Below are 25785 nucleotides of genomic sequence, written 5' to 3'. Positions count from 1 at the left end.
AGAGGAAATACCAGTGAGGGATGGAGGACTCTTTTCCACAGCATGATTCTCTGAGGTCACCTTCTGTGACCGGGTGCTGCTGGGATGAGATCCCAGCCAGGTCCCCGGGACAAGATCCCAGTGGCACGCAGCAGATAAAGTGAATTGCTGAAACAAGGAGTCACTGGTGCTTTCTCAGTGGCAGAGTCGTAACAACACCCATCTGTTTCCTAAAAGTGGTTTCCTTGGCATCTCACTGTGAGTGAGGAGCTTTATACAGTGAGGTTTTGTACACAGCCAGGTCCTGGGAATTGGGGCTTCCTGCAGAAGATGGACAGCTGGGCGTCATCTGTATTTAAGTGGCACCTCATCCCCAAAAGCCTGGGGTTTCTCCAGAGGTGTTTTGTAAGCTGTGAGCAGGAAGGCTGCCAGGATTAATACCCTGCAAGGAGAAGGAATGTTTCTTGGTGGCAGCACAGAGCACAGTGTGGTGCAGTGACCACTCAGCTCACCTGCAGGAGCTCCTGCTTTGTAGCAATTAACCCAAGCCGTGTGGGCACGCGTCCTGCTTGAATCAAGCGCGGTTGCTTTCTCAACTTTGCAGAGGTGGGCAGTACCTTACAACCTGTGGTGCAATGGGTTAATTACTGGTTAATTTGCTATAACACACCATTGCTGAACAAGCAGAACAAACTTGCCTGTTCACAGCCTGGATTTGAATAATTTCCAGTCCTGATGTAATTTCTACCTTTGCTAGATCAGAGCCTGCTGTTATCAAATTTATTCAGTGTAAGAATACTACTATACCATGAACAAAATAACAAAATTCCCTCTAAGATTTTTGTTTATAGCGAAGCCTTCTGCAGCCCAGTGTTTCCAGTTATTTAATTTCTCTTCCCTGAGCACTCTGCCAGTTTTTCCAACAGTAAAATGGAGCAGCAGAACCCGATACGTTATTCACGGAGCAGAGGAACAAGAACCAAACACAGCGTCACCGTAACCTACCTACTCATCTTTTGATTTTCATTTGTTTGTACAGCTGAGGCTCGCATTAGCCCTTTTGGCCACAGCCTTGCGAGGGGAATTCATGTTGAGCTGATTGCTTCCCAGGACCCCTGGTCTCACATTCAATCTGTGCTTCGGAGGATAGAGTCCTCTCTCTCCCTCTCATCCTGTAAGTATGGCCTGGATTCTGCATTTTCATAAGGGGATTTTGTGCTTAGCCATATTAACACCTAAACTGGTTTCTCCCATTTTTCTACAGACCCCAGTTGCTCTCTGTCAGGCTTGTTCTTTTGTCGTTTGTTTTCTGCATTCCTAGTCTCATGTCTAACCACAATGACTTAACTTTAATCCAAGTCACTGGTAAGGCTATTAAATAGTAAAGGGATGATCACCAATGCCTGTGGAATCCAACAGGAACCCATTTGTTTGCTAATTAATAGTTCCAATTTACAGTTCCACTTTGGTTTCCTTAATTTAGCAGCTTTTTAATGTTTCTAATATGACTGTGGACTCAAAAGTGACTTCAGTATAAAATAGGTTCAAGGTTTTAGCCTGATCTTATACAGTGCTCTCCACCAATGGAATCTGTTCTCCCTGTACAGATGGAGACATTCCATGTAGGCTTCAAAGCATTCATAAAGATATTCTACAGAACTAGTCAAATGACTTAGGTTTGTAATACTGTTAATGATGCTGCCTTTATAAGTGTACTTGTAATTTTTGCAAGAAATTACATCAAATTAGTTTGACAGGATCTATTTTCCTTAAAGCCAAGTTAATTGACTTTAATTACAGAGCTTTGAAAAAAGTTATTAATTGAGACCAATGCTGGTTGTTCTATGCTCTGCAAAATACTGGAGACTCATCCAACTGGGCTGTAATTACTTTCTACCCTTCTCAAATAGTAGCCCAGTATGAGCCTTCTGCCTGTCCTTGGTCCTTCCCCAAAGGCCAAGAACTGCTTTAGATGCAGTAGCAGCTCCAAGGCTGCCTCTGTAAACCTTCTGAGACAAGTTTATTTCTAGCAACTAATCTGAATCACCCAGAATCGTTTATCTACTGCTTAACATCCCCTCTCCAGGGGCTGCTGTGGTGGGAAGCTATTTCATTATCATCATCATAAACAGATCATCCAGCCTTTTACCTGTGTGCTAATCGGAAACATTTACTGAATAACTTCTGCTGCTGTCATATTGTAATGAACGTTTCTACATTTTTTATTGTTCAGGATTCATCTTTCATAATCTGCTTTAAAAAATTTAAAATGTATTTCTGATTTTATGTGCCACCTTTTTTTTCTAGTATCTCCTTGATTCCTGTGTATAATCTTTATTTTAGCTTTTTTTGCTACTTATTATCTCTTCCTCTTTCCCCTTTCATGTGCTATATATATAATAATAATAATATATATTTCTATATAACATTTTATATGTTTTTTCACTTCCCTGATAAACCCAGCTGTTGGGTTTTTTTCGTTGTGTGTTATTTTTATCTAGCCCATTTCCATGCTTGTAACAGTATAGGCATTTAGGAAATGTCTTAAACTGCTTGCAGATGTCAGCAACTTTCTGTATGTTCTGCCTTCAGCCTGATTTGACTCCCATTTGCTCTAGTTTTGTGAAATTGCTTCTCAGAAAGCATGCCACTAGATTTTAATTTATGTATCTATAAAGAGCGTACGCTCACATGTTGCATAAAATTCTGGTCTGGATTTGATTGCAGACTATGTTAACTATTTCCACAGAAAGTGTTGGTCCTTTTCAGTCTGAACAACCAGTAACTTCTGGTTTGTGACCATTTCCTCTCTACTGACAAAGTCTCGAGCAGGGATGCTCTGGCTCCCGTGCTAACCCACGTGTGACTCAAGGCAGTTCAGCTGTGACCACCGTGGGGTTGAGCTCGTGTGTGGTGGAGCTCAGCTCTTCACCTTGTGGTGATGGTGCTGTCACCTGCTCCTGTCCCCTTTGGTGCTGCAAGGCCAGTGTTGTAAATGACTCATTGGCAAGAGCTTAATTTCACAAGGTTAGGAAGGCCAGTCCTTTTTTGAATTTAGGGATTAGTAACTTGTCATTTGTAGTCCTTTGGAAAGGACAGGCCTGCGTTAGTGCTAGCGACATAAGGTCTCCACAGTAACCCAAGAAGGAATTCTGTACTTCTTGTATGTAAGTGTTGAAGAAGCTCATCTTCCTTGTAACTCTCCAAGATTATTTATTTCCTAGTTGTCAGTCACTCAGATGTCATTTGTGACACATATGCCTGGCACCACCCTCTTCCATTTGGATTTTTTTAATTGGCTACAGCTGTTTCTGTTAATAACATAATAGTCTAAATATAGCTATTATTTTTCAAGAGCAGTATTTTGCATAGGCAGAGGGTTTATCCATTTTTTTCAGAATCCTGTAATTAGCATATAAGCAACTGGAAAGGGTCATCTTCTCACAGCCTTCGCTTTGGTTGATGTTCTCATCGATACCCGGTTTGTGCTAAATGTGCTTGTGGTTGCTTATTTGACCTGACCCTCCCAGCTAGCCTGGCTTAGAGTGTCAATTTGTTCCCTATCAAGAGGTGCTTTTCCCTTTACAACACAATCCACAAATCTGACATGTGTCCCCTGTGCTGTGGGGACAGCACACTTGTTAATTTCAGTGGCCTTCAGCTTTTTGTCTCTTTGTGCTAAGAAACAGGGAAGAACTCCAGACAAGATCTCCAGATCTCCTGAATTGTCAGTTGTGTATTTCACAAGGTGTATCACAGAGCAGTCATTTTCAGTGAAACTCTCCCTGTCTGCTCCAGATTACCAGCTAGTTTTGCCTTTTTGTTTTAAATACACACAAATAGAGAAACCTCTGTGGACTCTTCCACACACACTGAGGGTGTAGAATATACCTTTGGTCAGTTGAGTTCAGCTTTCCTAGCTCTGTCCCTTTCCAAACCTCCCCCTGCCTACTTGCTGCAGTGGCAGAGTGAGAAACAAAGAAGGTCTTGATGCTTTGTGGGCAGTGCTCAGCAATAACTTAAACATGGCTGAGTTATCAACGTTGTTCTGCTCACAGGGCTGAAGCACACACAGCAGGGTTTGGGCTGCTGTGGAGAAACTGAACCCCATCCAGACACAGTAAACTTACCTCAGATGTCATCTAGCAGTCAGCTGCTGTTATACACTGAAACCACGGTGGCAACAGCTGGGTTTGAGAGAGCAGGTCTCACTAGAGAGCTTTTCTGTGGGGGTGTGAGCACAGGCAGGGTTTCTGTGTGTCCCCATTACTCAGTACTTTCAGCGCTCACTGCCTTTATCACAGTGTGGTTGCCACCCAGTTTGGGGACCCTGCCTGTCAGCATCTTTGATGTTGTAGATGAAGCCAGCTACAGTGATGGTGAGAAAGCTGGGGGTTTCTGGTGGGCTAGCAAACGTTTACTCATGTTTACGAAGAAGAGTATTGTTCCCCCAGTGTAACTGGAAAAATAAGGGATTTAAAAAATAACTCTATTAAAATGTTAGCAGTAGCAACCTAGAAGAAATGAGAGCCCCTTTCGGAGGGAATGGTGTCTGCAAGGGTTTCAAAGTAAGTCTCCTGATTTGAGACTCAGCTTGCTCCCTTTTTCTTGCTGTCACATCCTCCAAGTTCTCCGATCACAACACAGAAATCAGACAAGGCAGAGAAGGGGTTCATTTCATTCCTGCATGAGTGAAGGGGGATGGGGAGGAGCAGTGAGGGGGTTTTTTGAGAGAAAAATCTTTTTCTGTGCCTTTTTCATAGTCCACAGTGGCAAACAGGCAGAACTTCTTTACTGTGTCCTTCCCCTTTCTCCCCTTCCTTCCCTGCCCATCCTGATTCACATTTGGCACTCTGCTCTGCACTGCTCCCATCCTGTGGGTCTGATGAACACCCATTAATCCTGGGTAGAATCTAAAAATAAGAGTTGAGAGAAAAAAATCAGAACAGTGTGAATCAACCTGCAATCATTTTTCTGTTCTCCTAATGGGAAAAAAGAAAGAGGAAATCAGTGGAGAGACTGTTTTATTTCTTCTCTTTCCAAGACAAAATTATTCTGGCATTTGCAGCAGTTGTTCTCTTGCTATAGGTTTTCTAATTTACACACTTAAAAGGCACTTCAAAATTTAGGTGCATTAGCTCCAAATGCTTATGCAGACCATCCACCCCCACTTCTCTCTGCTCATGAATAGAGCTGCCACAAGCAGCCTGATGAAGGAGGAATGGAGCTCGAAATCTCACACCATTGAATTTACATGGTGTTCTCTCAGAGCCAGGGATAGATCTGTCCTTTGTGGGGGTTAACTCTAAAGTAAGCAGTGTGTTTACTGTATGTAGCTGCTGCCATTAGTTCTTAATTTCAAAGATTCTTTTAACACATTTTAAGCATTAAAAGAATCCTATGTACAGTTTTGAGTCTGACTTGCTGTTCAGTTCATGAGAGTAAAACCTGCAGGCCTTCCCTCTGAAGTTAGTTACACATAAGACTTTTTCTTTCATATTACAGGTGAAATTTGGAGGCTAGTAGGAAAAGAAAAAAAAAAAACAAAACCACAGAAGAACCCTTCCTCAGAACTACTGCATTTTTCTAGGGCATCTTTTTTTCGAAATAATAAAAGCCCTGAGACAGTACAAGGCATAACTCAGTTACTGTAACTTTAAGAGATTGCAGCATGAGCCTTTAATTGCTTCTTGTGTTTTGTTCTGGTTTTGCTGAAAGGGATGTATCACAGGGAGTGGAAGAGAATTCACTGGTTTTTGAAAAATATGAGGCCCTGACATTCACAGACTTGGCTGGCAAAGAAGCTGAACAAAACCAAAAGGGTGGAGACTTGTCCTTTCATGGGCAATTTGGAGGGTTTATCTTCTCTTCTTGCACTGGGGAGCTTTTGATTAGGGCTGCTCAAACAGCACTGTGGTAATGCAGCTTCCTGTGGCCTTGCCAGGTGACATTCCCCACCAGACAGCTGCCAGCCAGCCCCACCACTACTACTGACCCTCAAAGAGCACATGGATGTGCTTATTGTTCCTCCTGCCCAGCTGGAACACTGACTTCCTTTTTCCTCTCTAACTTGTAATAAATAGATCATATAGCTAGATGGATAATAAACGGATTGTCTGGGTTGTAGTAAATCTCTTGCCAGAGGGGGACCAAGACATTCATTGCTCTTCCTTCCTGGCCCTGGGTAACCACTCGCCCTGTCCCATGGACAGCTGTGCTCACAGCCTCTGGCAGAGGCCAAGGCTCTGGGTGTAGCTCAGTGAAACCCTTCCACATGCACCTTCTCTTCCCTGGTGCTGACCTCCAAGGCTGGATGAAATTAAACGGGCAAGGTGAAGCCCAGACCTGCATTTTTCATAACTATTTCAGTTCCTGTCCCAAGGGGGAAAAGAGGGAAGGCAAGCACAGGGCCAGGCTTTGCAGGCATGTGTTACAACTTAAACCTTGTCTGTGGTGTCAGGAAGCTGTTGTTTCCAGGGCCGTGTCCCCAGTCACTCCCCAGTCGTGGGGAGGAGCAGCAGGGCAGAATGTGGCGCTTCAAAGCCCCTCCCAGGGTCTGCTCTTCCACAGCAGCTGGAGCTGGAGCTGCTCCCTTTCCTGAACCCCTTCTGCCACCATTGTAGAGGGCTTCCAAAGCAACTGCAAGCTGACAAGAAACAATAGTGAGAGCACTCCAGCACTGCGGAAGGCATTTGCTTTGAACCAGGGCAGTATGGCAGCAGGAGCTCAGCTGAGACTGCTCTTCCTGCTCTTCCAGCCGTGGATGGCCATGGACACTGGGCAGCAGCCTGACTTTTGACTGCTGCACATAAACAATTGAACTGCTGAGTTTTTTTCTGCTCAGACCACTAAAGCAGAATTTGGGAGTGAAGCATTAAAGGTCTTCCTTAAAAATCAAATTATGCAGCCCAGGAGTTTTTGAGTGCTGTTTTGAAACATACTTGAAGTTTTGCCCTGGTGTTTCTGGCTTTTTGTTCAGGAACATGACTTTGTGTATGTGAGATTTTCTGAATGTCTTTAACAGTCAGAGGACATCCAGTGGTAGTACTGGGTCTTCTCTGATTTAGATTTTTTTAATGCATCATGACAAGTGTGGTGCACATGTAGATTTGCAAGAATTCTACACATATCTCCAGCTTTATTCAAAGCTGAACTGAATCTATCACAATGCAGTAAAAATACATTCTTTCTGAATTGGACCTTAGTGTAAAAATTATACGTATATATAGTAACCTGCAACCCACAAGCTTGGGGAATAATGAATAACACCCAGGAGTTTTAATTTTAAATTTTGGATCTCTCTGACCTTAAAATTGGGGAATCCCTGGCAAAGCTGGAATGTAGGCAGTCCTCTAAAATGTCCCAGAGTTACTAGATAAAAACAAAAAAATAATGCAATAAGTGTTGCTGTTTTATTCCATCTGTTTCATTTGACTTGGCTTGAAACTGACACAGTATTAATTCTGGAAATCCAAAATGCTCCCATCAGCATAGATATGAGTCAAAGAGAGGTCAGCAAGCAGACAGCATGAGAATTACTGACCTACATAAGACTGGTTTAAAATTCCTATTTGTTGCCCAACTTGGAATGCCTTCCTAGTGACTTGTAAGGGTCAAAGTGGATGAGTGAAACTTTTCTGAAAATTGGGGGTTTAATGTGTTTCAGAGTTGTGTTTCAAAATACCCAATCCATCAGTTTCTCTCTAGGAGCTGCTAATAGGGCATGGAAAGTAACACATTTCAACTTCGGGGTAAATTTCTGTATTGATTATTCCCATATACAGCCTGCAGGAGGCATTCCACAGTCATTTTTAAAGTCTCTTTTAAAAATTCTTGGAGTTCTTATTCTTGGAAAGCCTTTTCTGTCCTCCTTGAGCCTTCACGGTAACTCAGAGTGTGGCATTTTGAATAATAAATCCTACAGTAGCTCATAAAATTTGGGTTATTTGATGTCACAGACTGATAGTTCTGTGGTGCTTTCAGCAAAACATAAAGCACCAAGAAGATGGCCCTTAGAGATTTCATTTTTCACAGCCATGCTGGATGCAACCCTTAGTTTGATTCATGCCTGTTCACCATAGAGACTGAATAAAAGCCAAGGATTCTGTGCTTCTGATTTCCTTTTAACATAACTGTTTCTTAACTCAGCTTCCCTGCTGATGCTTTCCAGACAAGATTTGTAAAACTTGGTCAGAAAAAGGCGGTTGCTAGTTATCAGTCATCCAGCCTCTCCCTTTCATGTTTTTTACTGAGAGAAGTTATCTTAAAAATATGCCATCAGATTTCATTCCAGAGAAGTCCAGGAGGGAAGAGAATGCACCCTGCAGGGTCTGAACCTGCTCTCCATCTCTTCAGCAGGCTGGAGCCCTCTCCTGTGCCAGTTCCCTTTCGTGTGCAAGGCGTTGGAGGAGAAGGGCCCCAGCACGGACCGAAGGGTGCCGGGTACACAGGCTTTTCCCTGCATCTCTCTGTACCTCTCTCTCAAACACTCTTAGGACCTGTTTTCTTTTACAACTCCAAAAAAAGAAGGTTCTGAAGATGTACCATAATTCAGACTTTCAGCTGTGAGTTGCAAAAGCTTATGAGAAAACTTCTGATGCTCGGAAGGAGTGAATTTACACCACTCTTCCCCCCATCCATATGCTTACTACTGCAGAAGCAAAGGTTAATCAGTACTTTTGGCTTTCAGATATCACATGGTGGAGCTTTTACTTGTAAAATAGAAGTATAAAAAAAGGAATTTTCCTCCTACTCTTGGACTTTTCCTAGGTTTTGATTAGCTAGCAGAGGACGGCTTTTGTTTTTGTTAATGGTATGGATGGTGTCTAGCTTTGTTGGGTGTTTCAGTTTTGGCTCCATTTTGTATCAAGAACAAAAAGAAAAACCAAAGGAGGATGATTTACAGTAATAATAATAATAATGTTAATATGTCTCCTTAGCCTTCATCTGTATTCTACCTAAAAGTGATTAGGATGCTCTGACTATATAAATGATTAATAGTGATATAATGAATTTTATATCTTTGTCAACTAATGTTTCCACAATGTGGGTGGAAACTACTCTTCTGGTTGGACACATGTTGGATTGCTTGCAATGTTAATGCTGGAATCCAAGAAATGTAATAAGGGCAAGAAAGGAGACAAATAATGTACTGTTTATTTTCATTTGTCTCTAAGGAAGTCTCAACACCCATGAAAATAGGGGGGTTTATGTTTTCATAAAAACACGTTTTACCTTGCCCACAAAAACACAACTTCAAAATAACCAAATTCAATTTACTTGCATTAGAGAAGTTCATTTTAATTAGGCCAGTTACATGTCTTTTAACATTACCAGTGTCAGACTGTGATAATGCTGTGCAACCCATAACTCACACATCTGAGAAATTCTGCCTTTCCTAGTGGAAATGGATTAAAAACTTGTTCCCTTACTCTAAGATGCACAGCATGTTGGATGAGCAACATTGTGTGCTCATCTCTAGAGAGTTTAGTGTAAAACAGCTCCAGATTTTGTTTGGTGATCTCAGAGCTGGCTGAATAAATTCCAGCCTTCCACAGCTCCAAATGCTGACATGCAGGGAGATGAAGCTTTTGGATATTAAAATCCTGCTCTGTGATACTGAAGGAGATTAGTTTTTGGATTCCATTCATTGACACAAAGGCCAGTGCTGAATGGAGGTGATATTTATTGTCTATGAAACCCCTGAGTAAGCTGAAATCACTTTAGGCATGTACACTCATACATGTATTCTCTCACATTTAGCCAGCTCCCCACGATGCTGTTTCTTTGAGCCAAGAACAGACAACTTTCAGGGACTTGGCTTGAAAAGATGTGTGCATGTAACACCCTCTTGTCACATTTTACAAGAGGCTGCAATCAAGCAGTTTTTATACTTGGATTGTCTAGACACTGTGACAGTGGGAGGGGACAAGAGAAAGAAAAAGCCCATTTTGTCAGTCGTTCACTTTGCATCAAATTCTCCTTCCCTGTGTGCTGCTGTTGCCAGTGAAAAGATAAAGCAAGCAAAAACCAAGACATTCATAATTCACTGGTTCTCTATACATATAACTCCTAGTAATACAAACCTAAACCATTTTTTTAAACTACCAGTACATATATATACCATCCCCTTGTTTATTCACTTTTTCCAGGATAAATACTTGTAGCAATTTTTCTTTTTGCAGTTGATTTATCATTTCAGCTTTTTCCTTATCAGTGTGTAAATGAAATGTGTAGGGTTGTCTTGTCAGCAGTTGTAAATTTATACATGAAATATTCCCAGATTTCAGTGGGGATTTTTTTTCCCTGCTCAGCTGAACATTTGTGAATGAGCAACAAGAAAACCACTTTCCCTCCCACTGGTCTCACAGATTTCATGTTTCCTATCTCTTTTTTTCTTTAATTTTTTTCTCTACTTTCTTCATGAAAGCACATGGGAAAAAATAAGAGGAGAAAAAAACAGAGCTGGGAGGGGAAGGGGAGGAGGTGATAGAGTTTCACAGGGATGTAAGTCTGCAAGCCAACAAAAAGGCTGTGAAATTTCTTCTTGAAACAGCAAACCCTGCATATCACTTAGTTGCTCTGAGGTGAATAAGCCCATGTGGCGGCTTTTAGGCAGGCTGATTTAATGGCTTACCCTTCCCTGCTCAGGTGGTCAGCACCTTTCCTCCCTTCCTGCTGAGCTGGGATTTCTCTGGGGGTGTTTCCCGCGCAGTGTTTGCTCCGGCCCATGTTTTGCTCTCTGCACATCACAGCCACGCTTTCACAGAGGTGTAGCAGGTCCCAGCAGTGAATCCCAGACTCATCCCTCCTGCCCAAAGCCTTCTGGGCTCTGCAGGGAGATGAGCCATCCCTCCACAGGGCTCTTGCCTTCCGTGTGGTCCTGCTTCACTCTCTGGCAGTGCTCACAGAGGGTCTGAGAGGAGCCAGGAAAACCTCAGTTCTGAGTGCCATCTCCAGACAAAGGCTCTCCAGAGCCAGACTGTCCTGCTGTTGAAATGGTAAAAGCAGTAGTCCTGGTTCCACAAGCAGTTTTTCTCAGCTGATGTGAAGCTGGCCAGGGCACCTCTGCACCTCTCGTGCTCCCTGTGGCTCACCTGGTGCCACTGCTGGTCCTGGGGATGCACAACACTCTGCACCTCCAGCTCCAGCCCAGCTTCCAGGGCGAGCAGAGGAGGGAGGTCAGCATGGCTGCTGCAGCAGTAACAGCAGCAAACCCCTTTCCCTCAACCAGTTGTTGCTTTAGTTTCTTGGGGGATCCCAGCTCATGCCACCCATGCAGCAAGTGAAGAGTCAGGAGTCCATTTTTCTGTTCTCCCCAAAAGACTTAAACATTTTCGTGAGGGAGCCCTGCTGAGTGGATGTGGTGTCTTGAAGGGATAAAGAAATGCAAAAAGGGCAGTTTTAATTCAGGCTAAGAGCAAGAGAGCGTAGACCCGTGCTAGCTGCAGGCAATACAACTCCAGGAAATAAATAAAGATAAAATTACAGCAAAACAGAATCATTTAGGTTAAAAAGACCTCTGAGATCATAGCATCCAGCCTTTGACTGATTACCACCTTGTCAACTAGGCCATGGCACTGAGGGCTGTGTCCTGTCCTAGACCCAATCTGGCTGGGTCTGATCCTGTGTGTGCCTTGTGATTGCGCTCACAGTGAGCTTTCCATAACCTTCCTGGGCACCAAGGGCAGACTGACAGGCCTGTATTTTCCCAGATCCTCCTTCTGGTCCTTCTTGTGGATGGGTGTCACATTGGGCAAGCAAAATTATGCTTGTTTTTCTGAACTGACTTGTAGAATAACTGGAAGTATCTGCAAACTGTAGAAAATACCCTTCAGCAGAAGTGTTTTTCTTTTTAATTAGGCAGGTGAGATGTGGGAAGCAGGTATCCAGACTGTGCACTGTCACAGAAAAACAGGGAGCTGCTGCATAATTTTTCAAGCATTAGCACTGGTAAAACAGTATTTTTCTGAATCCCATGAGTTTGTCAAAACCAATTTCCTGTGTTGATGTTGGGGTAAGGTATAGAAAATAGCCAGCCTAGCAGCTACAGAAAAATTACAGAAATTTAGAAAGCATAGACTTTTTATTTACCCAAAGTGACAGATATTGGTCTGAAATGTGGGGCAAAAATAAATAGTACTTCACTATATTTTTTTTTTCGTTCTCTGCATTTTTTCCCTGTCTATTTATATATTCTGAAAAAACTGTGTCTATTAAGCAATTTTTTTAGGGTTTTTTCTGCCACTTCTCTTACAACCCCACTATTCACAGTGTGTTGTTAGTGTGCCAGGTTGCATCTAACAGTCACTGTACTGGTTCAGATCAAGGAGGCATCCAGATAAGTATCTGATTGCCCAGGTTCATCCCACCCAACTCCAGAAACTCAGGTTTTGTGTCCAGGTTCAACTTGGGCAATAGGAAAGAATTCAGTCACAGCACCACATGGATTAAAGAAAGTTAGAACTACAGATGAAAGGCAACACCAGGTAACAGGACTAACCTTGCAGGACTGCTTCTGAGCTGTGGTGAATCACCCTCCATGCAGAGAGAGGCTAAAATAAACTCTCTAAAATAAAAAGAGTTTAACCCAGGCTGGTAGTGCCCCATGAGGGTGCTGAGCAAGAGGTTACAAGAATTAAAAAACTTGGAGCAACCTTTTTGAAGCTGTAAATTTTGAAACCCTCTCAATTTCATCCTGTGCAGAATCTGTACTTGGAGTTGCTCTGCATTTGATGTGTTAATTCTTCTGGGACTTTCTCTGGTTTCTTAACATGTGCCTTTGCCAGCCCCACCTCCTGTTACCAGTGGTTTTAGTCTTCAATTTGGTATTGCTTGAAAAGGAACTTCCTTTTTTTTTTTTGTCAGCTGTGCCCTCTGATATCTCCCTCCTACTTTCCTGCTGTAATAATTCTTGGCTCACTGTGGCTTTTTTTCTGCCTGCCATGCAGAGCTTCAGCAATGGAAGAAGGGTTTTGTCTTTAGGTGAAGTCCACTCCTGTGTAGTTGGCCAGGTCAAATATGAGCCACAAGTTAAGTGCCTGATTCTGTGTTCTGGGGGCAGTCTTGAACACCTCCAGCTGCACTTTTTTGGCTGAGTCCTTAGCCTGCTAGTTGCATCTCCTGCATCTCCTGGCAGAGGGTGAGCAAGATGGGTTTCATCCTCTTGGTCCCTCTGTGCAAAATGTTGCCTGTCAGGGCTGGACAAAGATCTGCCACTGCCCTAAGAGCAGGCAGGATCCCCTTCCCCAGGCCTCAATGGAAAACTGAGGGGAAGATTTTGTGTGAGGTTTTTTCCAACATGTTGCTGTTTATATTCAAACCAATGCAGTTTGTTTTTTTTTTCCAAAGTACTTAACTTTTGAGCAGTGAACTTTATTTGAGCCTCATCATATGTGTGTTTGGAGGACATCTGGTGAGCATCAACATATGAGCACCTATCTTTTCCTTCCCTTCCTAGGATTTTAGATAATGGGCTGTGTGCAATGTAAGGATAAAGAAGCAACAAAACTGACTGATGAGAGGGATGGCAGTTTAACTCAAAGCTCAGGCTACCGCTATGGGACAGATCCTACTCCTCAGCACTATCCTAGCTTTGGTGTGACTTCAATCCCAAACTACAACAACTTCCATGCCACAGGAGGCCAAGGACTGACTGTGTTTGGTGGAGTCAACTCCTCCTCTCATACAGGGACGCTGCGTACAAGAGGAGGAACAGGTGAGCTTATTTTATTATCTTTTTATCTTATTTTAGTGTTCCTAGTGTCAGTCATGTGTGCAGCAGAGGCCTGACTGTCTCAGCATGTTGCTTTTAGGAAGAGTTATTTCATTAAATAGTGTGAAGAACTGAAGTAGGATGGAGCTGGGTCTTTTGCTAATTTGCAGGTTCACTTGGCGCTGAGAAATTATGTGTACATGCCAAATTTGGCTAACTGCCTCATCTCTCTACCAGGGAGTGTAATGTGTGGGCTGAGCCACCTCCAGTAGTTAAATACTTGGCATGGCTATGTCTAAACTGTCTCTTCAACCCCCTTTGCCTGCCTGGGATGCTGTGATTGTGCAGAGTGAAGGAGGCCCACTGGCTGCCTAAGACCAGAGAAATGAGAGTCATTCAAAAGTTGGAGGGTTCAGTTTGGTTTGCTCCTCAGCAATTGGAGCAGCTTACCTGTGGCTTATCCACAACATCTCTTGAGGTTCCTTTCCCTCCTGTCTTTGTGATGGAGTATAACCCACTTATCTTTTTCTTTAGGTGTAACTCTTTTTGTGGCGCTTTATGACTATGAAGCAAGAACAGAAGATGACTTGAGTTTTCACAAAGGAGAAAAATTCCAGATACTTAACAGCTCGTAAGTTATAGGGTTGGGAATCTACTTTTTAATAGTTTCAAACTTAAAATGTTTACAATAACATTTGCTTATGCTATTAGTAAAATCTGATGTTGGGTATTCAAGTACGGAGGGGATTTACTGTATGCTTACTTTCTCATCCTTGCATTTAGTGCACTTTTGCAAAGTGCTGTATTGTTGGGGAAAAAACACTTCAACCACACGCAGCTTTACTTTTAAAAAAGTGTTAGATTGTGTGATTTACTGCTTACCTTTTACAGTAACCCCACATTCAGAACTGAGACTACCAGCTTTGTACTTTATCAGTAGCTACAGAGGTTCTGCAAGGCATGTACTAACACTTTTTCCAATCTGCTGCAAGTATCCCTACACAGAAATGAGCTAAAAGGTGATTCACAAAAGATGTATATTCCAAGTTTAAAAGCATTTTTGTCCTTTTAAAGATAAGTGATGGAGTCAGAACTTCTTAGGTTCTGCTGCATCTGACATGAAAACCACATTTCCATCCTGGAAATCATCAACTTAAAATTAATTTGATCAACTGCCCATAGAAAAAAAAATCCCTTAGCAATTTAAAAATAACTTCTAAAACTCACTGTGCTACTGACCTATATCTGAACATCTTGTAATTCTTGGCTAAGAGCATAAAGTGGCAGGCTCTGTGTTATGTTCACTACTGCCATCATGTAGAGGTAAAAATGGCTTAACAACCAAGTATGTCACTTTCTAAGGGCTTTGTGATATTGGTCCTCTCTTTTTTTTTATAATTTGTGACAATGAGATGAATTCACCCTTGGTGCAGCTCCTGTTAATTTTAATATAGCCACTGAAGGGTTGGAATTGGCTCAGTGTGCACTGAAGTTGTTTTAAAAATCAGGTAATTCAGTGGAATATTTCATGAAGCGAAAGAGCTTTGATGTAGATGAAAGCACAGAAACTTCAGTTACAATTTGTAGAGGGAGCAGCAGTTTAAAACCTTTCTGCTTCTAAATTAGAGGTTGGAAACAAACCCTTTTTAAACCTATGATCCATTTTTGTTCACATTGCCTTGTGCTTTCCTAACCTTGCACAAACTATGCCATAACCTGGAACAAGAAGTTCCACGCGTTATAAATACCTTGTACATGCCAGTTGGTGGAATCTGGTGGTGCTCACCAGGACTTACAGAGCTGTCATCCTTGGAGCTGGTGAGACAGAGAGATTCCCCTTCATGTCAGTGGCTGCCAGTACATGCATTTTGATGCAGGTAATTACAGCCTGGAAGAAGGGTTTCTAAGCAAGGAAAAAAGACCAGGCATTCATTTATTTTCCTGTAGGATCATAGAAACTCAGTTCCCATTGTAGTTAGATGTATTTGCTTATAAACATGGCCCTAACCACACCCCTGGAGTAGTGACAGCCAGACTGGGAATCTCCAGAAATTTGCTTTTCTGTAAGAATGCTACCTCTCTTCACTTACATCAGGAATTACATTAAATAAGCTCATTTTTAAGAGCACCTGCCAATGCTGCTTGCCAATATGTGCAAAAAAAGAAATTGGTCTGGAATTTTTGGAGAGGTTTGGATTTGGATTTTGCTTTAGCTTTCAAAAACCGAAATTTGATTTGTGCTTTGGAGTAAACATTCAGCACAACACCTGAAATGACATACAGGGGGTATCCCTGTGATTTGAACCCAGAAATTTTACTAAAGGCAGTCTGGGTGAAAGAGGCACCTGCAGAGTGGTTCATATCAGAGCCTGAATGTGGAGCTTTGGAACACTGGGCATCCCCAGCATTCCCACCACCACTCCCTGTCTGGCCCCATTGACTAGCTGCCTCCTACCTCAGCTGCAGGTCTGAAATTAAGAGCTGTGAAAAAAGCCTGCATTCCTCCTCCTTTCTGGCAGTGCTTTGAGAGATTTAAGCTTCTCTGTCAAAGCAGAGGGGGTTGTTCCTGACGTTGGGAGCATCCACAGGAGTGCTTTTTTCCTCCCTAGATACGACAAAATACCTCCATCTAGTGGACTCTCTGCACAGTAAGGAGGAGATGGAATGGTACAATTTATCAAGCTCAGTGTGGCAAGTGCCTCAGAAATATTCTACAGCAGCATCGGGGGGAAGGGTTAGCACTTCACTGGCACCACCAGAGACACAAACAGAAAGGGCCATTTGCCTGACATACTAATGCACACAGCGTGTATTAAAACAGTGTCAACCTCTGCAAAAGCTATTTGCACTTCATGTTTCTTGAACTGTAAAATTGGAAAGTCTCCTTTCTGACTAATCACAGCTGTTTTCTAGTTGTTTTCCATAGAGTTCGTGCTCCTTTGAACTGTTAAATAAAGTGAAGTTGAAAATTTAAAGAATTCACCTTGACACAACCTTTCCTTCCAGTAATAGCTTACACAGTGTGTTTTCTGTAATTGTTTGCTTCCAGAAGAGGCTGAATTCTCCAGTCACATTTGATAATAGTGTTTTATTTAGTGAACAAGTCTCTGGTTTACAGAGAGGGGAACTGAGAAAGAGTTTCTAAGCAGTCCAGAAATAGAAAAGAGAATGCTTATTAGTAGTGGTAGAGTTAAACACTGATGAATTCACCAATTTCTATTTCATTCTCACTGGTGCTGAGAATGAAATAGAAGTTGGTAAATCCCAAGCCACTGCATCCTGCAGAAAGCTGAGAAATAAACTTCTCTTAAAGCTGCACAGCCTGCAGCAATGTGCATTTTCTGAAAAGCAGTAGCGTGTCCCACTGTCTGCACCAGTGTAAGACAAAAATTCATGCTAAGCCTGCAGAATGCTGCCTTAAGATGGTCCTGCATGAACCTCTTCACATTTAAATGTTGTAGAAGAAGAGCTTTTTGCAAGTATTTGAAAATGCAGCCTTGTCTTGTGCTACCTCCTCCAGGTGGCCAGCAGAGGGAATCTAGGCAATGAAGTGTGATCCTTAAGGGCCATCTAAAATGCCATATTGATAGATGGCTTTTTGATATCTTTGGGTTTCAGATAATTGTGCACATAGAATTTTAAAATCAGCAGTGATGTGACACTGTGTTGTGGTTTAACCTCAGAGAACAACTCAGCCCCACACAGTCCCCATGGGGGGCTTCACTTCTCCCGTGGTAGGATCAGGGAGAGAATCAGAAGGGGAAAAGTGAGAAAACTCATGGGTTGAGATAAAGGCAGTTTAACAGGTAAAGCAAAAGTCATGCACAGAAGCCAAGCAAAACAAGGAATTCATTCATGGCTTCCCATAGGCAGGCAGATGTTTGGCCATCCCCAGAAAAGCAGGCTTCCATCATGCCTAACCATGCCTTGGGAAGGTAAAGGCCATCACTCCAAACATTCCCCCCTTGTCCTTCTTCTTGCCCAGCTTTACATGCTGAGCGTGCTGCCGTATGTTATGGAATACCCCTGTGGTCAGCTGGAGTCAGCTGTCCCAGCTGTGTCCCCTCACACAGACCCCTGCTCAGCCCCTCTCTGCTCGGGAGGGAGGCTGGAAAGGCCTTGACACTGTGGGAATGCTGCTCAGCAGGAATGAAAACATCCCTGTGTTATCAGCTAGCAGTGCTGTGTCCAGCACAAATCCAAAACACAGTCCCACAGCAGCTGCCTTGAGGAAAATTAACTCATTCCCAGCCAAAATCAGAACACAGCATTCAATTTGGCAACTTTCCTGTAAGCTTTTTCAAGTGTCTGTATTAGAATAATTGCTATGGATACACTTTTCAATATTCTAGTCCAAATTCAGCCCTCACCAAACCTGATTACACTGGGCTCTTCTGCCTCTTCATGCCATTATGCTGCATCTGAAAGGCTACAGTACTAATCACTGCTGCAGTAATTCCAGATGTAAAGAAATATGTACATTTTTCGGGGTTTAGATGCAAACAGCTCTCTCAGAAGCACACCGGTGATAAAGAGATGAGTGGCTGTGGCTTCTTACAGCTGTGCAGTTCTGGGTGCTGTTAGCAAAGTTGTCAGGACCCAGGACATCCCTCTGGCTGTCCTGAGCAGCTAAGACCCCTGGCAGGGGGCTCAGAGACCCTGGCACAGAGCCCAAAATGCCTGTGGCTTTGATTATGACCCATGGAGCAAATTACCAACCTTAGATGAAGATCTGCAAGCCACAATAAATTAAGAAGAATAATACTGAATTTATCACGAGGTGAAAAAATAGATTTTGGGGTTTTTAGAATGGGGATTTAGGGGGGCAAGATGGAGGGATCTAGGCATGTCCAGCCTTTCTTCTTCTTCTTCTTGGTCACCATCTTCTCCTGTGATGTTGGCACTTTTGGCTTGGTTTAGAGTAGAAGCTCACAGTCTAACATAGGTGATAGGTATTGGAAAGTAATTGTAAACATAGTATACGTAATTTTTAGTATAAAGACATAACAGGCCTGGGGGCAGGCAGAGTGCCTGGACTGTCCTGCTGGACGGACCTCGGCAGGGCAGGAGAAAGAATTTTATACATAAGATACAATAAACAACCTTGAGACCGAGAACTGAAGACAAAGTCACATCATTGTCTGTACAGCTGTGTCCTGCTCTCACTTCTCCTCCTCACCTCTGTTTCCACAGGGAAGGAGACTGGTGGGAGGCCCGTTCCTTGACAACAGGAGAAACTGGTTACATTCCCAGTAATTATGTGGCTCCAGTCGATTCCATCCAAGCAGAGGAGTATGTTTTCTTTTTCTGTTCTAAAGACCCATTAGTGCAGTGTTAGAAGGAGGTGTGAGGAGTTGGTTTTGATTGATTGCAGTGATTTTTCAAATTACTTACGTTATATTTATTTCAGTTCTTAACTGCACTGATAAATAATTAGGTAATTAGTAACAAAAGAAGCACGAGCTCAGTGCTTTTTCAATGTCAAAACAAAGGAAGAAAACCTAAAGGAACACAGGTCTGCTTCATTTTTTCAACTGTCAGCTAATTTCAAGCTTTAACCAAAAGGTGTCCTTGCTTTTCCTGAAGCAACTTGTAAAAATATTTTGAGTCAATTAGTGTGCAAACTGTCCATTAAAGAGGACACATTGTATCAACAAATACAAATCCAGGATAGATAGGATGCCCACAATGCATACACAAAGCTCTACTGAGGACCCATCTATGCAGTGAAAAGGAGTGATGTGTGTATTCACATTATTTCCAGTATAAAAGATGCAGTGGAGGAGCTTATAGAGCTGAGCAGGTACTCCTGGAGTCTGTACTCCAGGTTGTCCTTGGTTGATTGGGAAACAACACAAAAACGTTGCTGCAGGAAGGAAAAAAGACTGTAAAAGCCTCTGAAAGCCTCATATAGAATCTCATCAAGGTTGAATCTCATCTTTCTGCTGAGATTTTATAGCTGTGCTGCAACAAAAATATTGAGTACTAATAAATCACTATGCAAGTAAAATATTTATAGCAACATCTCTACAAATACTGCTCTTTGGCAGCAACAGTTTTCTGCCCTTTTCCTTGTGTATACCTTCCACCCACCACATCTTGGCCTCTCTTTGTCCAAGTCTGGCCTCTGTTGGAGGACACCAAACATTCTCAGCACCTGCTGATTACAGGCTCAGTGCAAAGAGCTGCTGCCCAGCACAGGGAACATCTACTGTGTGTTTTGTCACATTGGCTTTCCAGCATGATAAAAGCGACACAGTGTGACAAAAATGGTCAGCTGTATCTGAGTAAGCACAGGTTCCACACAAAATCCTCTCTGTGTCTGGGTTTTGTGACACTGTTTAGTGTTGCTACATCACATTTTGCCTTACTATTTCTGGTATTTCCCTAAGGTGGTACTTTGGCAAGCTGGGCCGAAAGGATGCCGAGAGGCAGCTGCTGTCGTTTGGAAACCCCAGAGGTACCTTCTTGATCCGGGAAAGCGAAACTACCAAAGGTAGGATGGGCATTCTGACTGGGAATGGGAAGATCATATGGGAAAAACTGTGCTGAGTGTGTGAAATACTGTTGTCAGTGGTATGAAGGCAGGCAGAGATTAAGTATCATTTTTGCATGTATTTGTGTTAGAGAATTGGATGTCTGGACATCCTAGGTCTTAGGGTGAGTGTTCAAAGTAGAGAACAACCAAAGTACAACTCACACTCAACCCATGGTATCTTCAGTGCAAGCCACATGGTGTGATCCTTTGAAATGCTGGATCCTTGGGGGGAACAAAAAAAAGGAGACAAAAAATTATGCAGCAGTTTTAAATTCACATATTAACAGGGAAAAGACTTGAATATACTTCTAATTAATATATTCATAAAGTATTCAGCTGTAGCCATTCTGCTGAAGTTGAGTGGAAGGGTGTATTTTCCTCCTTCCCTTTAAAAATATTGGAGGAGTTCCAGTTTTCTCGGCGTGTGCTATTTTTGCTTTTACGTTTTGCTCACAAGGCCTGTCAACATCTTCTTCAATAGCTTCACATGTATGAAAAGATCTTTCTAATTCATACAACTATTGAGCAGAAAACTTGCAACTAACCAAAAACAAACCTGGCCATTTCTCAATTAACCAACAATCCAGAACAAAAGCTGTGGGAGGCATAAGTCACTAGAATTAATTCCATACAAGTTCTGTAGTCTAATGATGGTTCACATAATTAAAGCACCGACTTGTCAGTGCTTTGATCAGAGCACACTATCAGCTAGGCTTAGCGTGCAAAACGTCATGGCTAGTAAAGGCGTTTAAAGAAGAGAAGCAGTATTTGCACTCCTCTCTCCCTGACCTATCTTCAGATGCTGCATTCAATCCTCTAAAATTGTAAGCTTTGCATCATTGCCTCCTGAAGTCACTGGATTCTTCCTTGGCTGCCTATAACTCTGAAAACTGCTTTTGACACAGAATCTGAATAGACTTGCTGTTGTTCCAGGCAGACAGTTTCTTGTCACCCCACAGCTTCCCATAGCAGTGAGGCATTCTCACCAGGAGCAAGACAGGCTCAAACTTGTTCTTTTTCTGCAAATAGCCTCCACCTGTTTTTTTTCACCAACAGTTGCTCTGATGTGTGTGAGGAGCAGGACTTCATCCCACTCTGTGCCAAGTTTAAAAACTCATATATGCAGCCATGGATCCTAAAAACAAACCCAACACTGTTTCTCTAAACCACATTATCAGTTTAGTCTGGCTTCCCCAGGTCTTATACAGTGATAGGGGATATGTTTTGCAGAGCTGTTTACTTAGCCAAGTCAGGGGTTTTTCTAATTTCTTGTGAGACACAAATGCATTGGAAAAATGTAGAAATCCATCATGGATGGACTTACAGCAGCAAGTTACATTTCTCTGCATTCAAACTTAAGGCTCTCTACATCTTCAAACAGGGTTTGCATCAAAGCTATAGGAAAAAACCAGACATGTATGTTTTATTGTCAAAAATGCCTATTTCCCTTCTCATTCTTGGGGTGTTCAAGTTAGAAGAAAACAGAGAGCTTGTTGTTTAAGAGAGAGAAAAAAATCAATTACGTGGGCTCAAGTGCTGTGTTCTGCCATAAGTCTTCTCAAAATGCCCTATCCCAGCCAGCCATTGTGGGCTTAAGGCAGGAATTGTTTTGACCTAGAATTGTCCCTTCTGCTTTAAATAATAACAATAATAAAATTAATCAGGATCCTCTTAGAAGTAATCATGGTGGGTGATTTCAGCATGAATTGAACTTCCCTTGATCATGGTTGCCTTCTCTTCTTACTTTCAAAATAAATCATATGGAGCTGGCTTTTCATTTTTTCAATGCCTGACTACCCAGGTGCTTCATCAGCTCTTGTCTGCATAATCCTTCACCTGGTTTCAATCTCCACCTTTCAAGACTGTCTGGTTTTAGTTGTTTGGCTTTTTTAAAAAAATCATTAGCATGATATATTGTAATGTCGTATTTCTATCCCAAATTTTTATTGCTTCTATCTCTTGTATTTTAATTTATCATCAGAGAATAATGAATGGTATAGATAACCAACAGCCTAAATAAATGAATAATGAAATCATCTTGGTTCTTGTTTATGTCCAGGTTTGAGCTAAAGCTCCAGTTCTGCAACTTGATCTGAGGTCAACAGGGGTCCATTGAGGGCCACCCACACAGCTCTGATTGCAGACCTGGAACCACAGATTGTTTACATTTCCCTAAAGAATCTAAAATAGTGAGCAGATAGGCAGGGAGCGTGACTAAAGAAAATACAGCTGCTGCCAGTGGATCAAAACTCAAAAATGCGGAGGTGGAGAAGACTGCCTGGAGAATTCTGAGATGAGGCTGACAATGCACAGCCCAGAGTGGTGGTACAAAGCATGCACAAGATGTGCTTGCAAATCACCAAAAAGCTTCGAACTCCTAGTTGAGACAAATGCACTGACTCGGGGAGAGCCTCTTCAGAAAACTGTCCTAAACAAACAGTATTTGTCTACACTTAGAAATCAGAGAATCACAGCAAGGCTGGAGTTGGAAGGGACCTTTAAGATTATCTAGCTCCAACCCCACCAAAATAAATACATGAAACTAAAATCAAATTTTAAAAAAATACATAAAACAACCCCTGACACTCCTTTAAGGGTGCCTCCCATTCAAATAAACCAGAATCATCTGTTTTAAGTGTTGGCTCTTTTCCTCCTATATAGGGGACAAACAACAGGGAATTTGAGAAGTCCTTGGAGTCAGGGTGGAGAGGTTTTGCTCACTGCATCTCCCTCAGGGATCAGCCACCCACCAGTGTAACCTGTTGTTGATTAATGTGGTCAAGGAGGCTTCTTCCTGAGGATTCATCCAAGAAAGACATTTTACACTGGACCACCTTTCATGTCACACAAAACTGTTTGCTGGTGGTTTTCCTTTTCTGCCCTTAGCTGACATGGTACCAGTGAAAGCAGCAGAGGCTCCAGAAGGAGGGCCTCCCTGAGCTCTCTGCAGCTGACAGTTTCCTCTTCTCCTTTCAGTACCTAAATTCCCTTGAGTAAACACAATATTTGTCTGAGCCATGAGAGAGAACTTGTTTTCTTTGCTGCCTTTGAAAAGCACCATGTTTTGTTCAGATGCTGCGTTACACTGTAAAAAAGTGGGTTTTTTACAACCAACACGTGTGTCACTGGCTGTAAAACAGGACTGTCATCCAGAGTGAGTCACCTGAAGGTGCAGGTCCCCACGGAGGTGCCTGAGCTGTTTCTGCAGCCAGCAGGAAGCTGAGGCTCTGTTCAGCTGCCCCTGACTGCAGACACCGAGTGCCCACACTGGCATTACACCACAGTGCCATAGCTCTCATGGAAACTGGGCTGGGACTCAGCCACCCTCATAGCACCAGGGGCTTATGCATGGGTGGATAAATCAAACCCCCAGCCCACCTGCAGACTGCCACGACTGCACCTAAAACTAAATCCAGCCCATCAACTGAGGCTCACATGGCCCTGAGCATCCAGAGCCATTTCAAATGTCTGCAGGGCATCCACATGGCTGGAAAAATGTGACAGCCTGTGGGAAAACTGCCAAGCAGCGTGTCCTGAGGCATCTCACATGGCACTTAATCCCTGTGCTAGGGCATCTGAATCCCACTAGTAAGCTCTAAAGCCCCACGTGGATTTGGGAAGTTAAATGTGAAGTTCTTTCAGATCTACTGGTGCTCAGTCTTGGTGTAATATTACCATCCAAAGACTGTGGTGTACAAAATATGCTTGTTTGGTTGTTTATAAAGAAGTTTGGGATTCATCCAGGTAACAACACTACCCACATATAAAGTCATTATCTCCAGAGCTTCCTGTCCTCAAAATCTTGATATTTACCACCCACTGGCATTTACATAAAGGACAGTATTTGCAGTGTAACCTGACACTTAGAATAGGAAAAGTCAATTTAACAGCCTGGAGCAGTAAATGTTAAAATGTGAGTTTTCATTTACACAGAAGTCCCAGTACCTTTCTAGAACATTGTGAAAGGGACACAGTGTGAACATCTCAAGATTTCTCTGATGCTTACCTCATTGTGTTAGATTAATTTGTTCTTTTTCAGGATATGGTGAGCTTTTTGGAAGCAATTTCTCATTCACTTTGTAGCAACTTACCAGAAAACCAAAATCTTTGTGACTAAAAGCTAATTACAATTTTTTTCTTTCTCCTTTGCTTGGAACAGGTGCCTATTCCCTGTCTATTCGAGACTGGGATGATATGAAAGGAGATCATGTCAAACATTATAAGATTCGTAAACTTGACAATGGTGGATATTATATCACAACTCGGGCACAATTTGAAACTCTTCAGCAGCTGGTTCAGCATTACTCAGGTAATTTTTCAGATAATACATGGCACTCTGAAGTATTTTAAAACAAAAGTGTTTGCTGCTGAGCTGATGTATGTGTAAGATGCCCTAAAGAGTCATTTGATCTATGACTCTAGCTTGTTGTAATGCATCTTCTGTTATCCCTTTCCCATTAGAGTTATAAATGTCTTTGAGTGCTGTTCATGGGAGACAGCAGCAGAGCTTTTAAAACCTAACATTTCACTGTGTTAAAGGTTTTGTCAGCTCTCCCTTTTCTGAGCAAAGAGAATTACCAAATTTGACTTGCACATATCCAAGCATGAATTCCCTGTGAATAAGTGAGTGCTAAGATACGCCATTTTGCAGCACACTATTGCCAATGAAGCAAATAGGAATTGCATTGTGGAATTCTGTCACCTAAAACAATGGCCAAAAGTTCTTCATGTATTAGATACATTAAATATATTTTCCCACTGAATTTTTATTCTATGTGCATCTAGATTATGTTAAATAAATAAGGCAATGTGCATGTTTCTTTATGCACACTATTTGTGTCCACCCACCAAACTTTTTTTTTATTATTCCTGTGAATAAAGTGTGGCATGCACTGTTCCACCCAAAAGTACATCCTGTTGTCACTGGCAATTGGTGTACAACAAATGCAACTTCAAAGCCCCTCAAACCTCTGCACAGGACAACTGGTTCTTACACAGAACATAGCCATGCTTCTCAGCATGGTCAGTTTTTAAGCAGAAATTTGTGTTTTGAATTATTTGCTCTTTGGGGTTTTTCCCTTTACTTTAGCTTTTCATAATATTATTAACAGATTACCCCAAATGCTTGCTGCTCAAAAACTTTTCATAATTTTTACTTGGGAAATCAGCTTCTCTGCGGGGCATTTTTTCTGTATTCTTTGTATTCTGTCTGCTGCATTCTTATGCTATTCATACTAGACATCTGGCTGTCTTCTCCACCCAATTCCTGATGGGTGTGTGCTGCCAGGGAGAATTTCTAGTTGTTTCTGGTGACTCTACTTCAAACTAAATGAGATACAAAAACTCACATATAAGGAAGATAATTTACCACCTCACTGTACCGGTGTCAAATTTTAGTTTCCTGTGGTCAGCTTATTTGGATGGCATATTTTCCATGCACAGATGCAGAAACAAAAAGATCTGGAAGCAGCCATTTCTGTGCAACACGGAGGCACAGAATCCTATAATCAGTAGGATCCAGGCAGGGTAGCTCTGGAGGTACTGCATATGCTAA

At 42.3% G+C, this 25785-nt stretch overlaps 1 protein-coding gene across 5 annotated transcripts in view; it reads left to right on the top strand.

Moving 5' to 3' along the window:
• The window catches only part of FYN (FYN proto-oncogene, Src family tyrosine kinase), a 148225-nt gene that overhangs the window by 93191 nt on the left and 29249 nt on the right, over positions 1–25785 (top strand). For 4 of the 5 annotated variants that reach the window (XM_064707907.1, XM_064707903.1, XM_064707904.1 and 1 more), the window contains 6 exons: positions 1019–1153; positions 13439–13696; positions 14228–14324; positions 18887–18985; positions 20086–20189; positions 24391–24540. In XM_064707907.1, coding sequence (XP_064563977.1) covers positions 13450–13696; positions 14228–14324; positions 18887–18985; positions 20086–20189; positions 24391–24540 — 697 coding nt within the window. In that variant the 5' untranslated portion in view covers positions 1019–1153; positions 13439–13449. The remainder of the gene's footprint in view (positions 1–1018; positions 1154–13438; positions 13697–14227; positions 14325–18886; positions 18986–20085; positions 20190–24390; positions 24541–25785) is intronic. The other variant, XM_064707906.1, reaches the window with a different exon arrangement.

Source organism: Zonotrichia leucophrys, chromosome 3 (assembly GCF_028769735.1).
Source record: "Zonotrichia leucophrys gambelii isolate GWCS_2022_RI chromosome 3, RI_Zleu_2.0, whole genome shotgun sequence".
Lineage (NCBI taxonomy): Eukaryota > Metazoa > Chordata > Aves > Passeriformes > Passerellidae > Zonotrichia > Zonotrichia leucophrys.
Note: the sequence above shows the minus strand (reverse complement) of the source record. Positions and strands in the feature narration are given on the sequence as shown.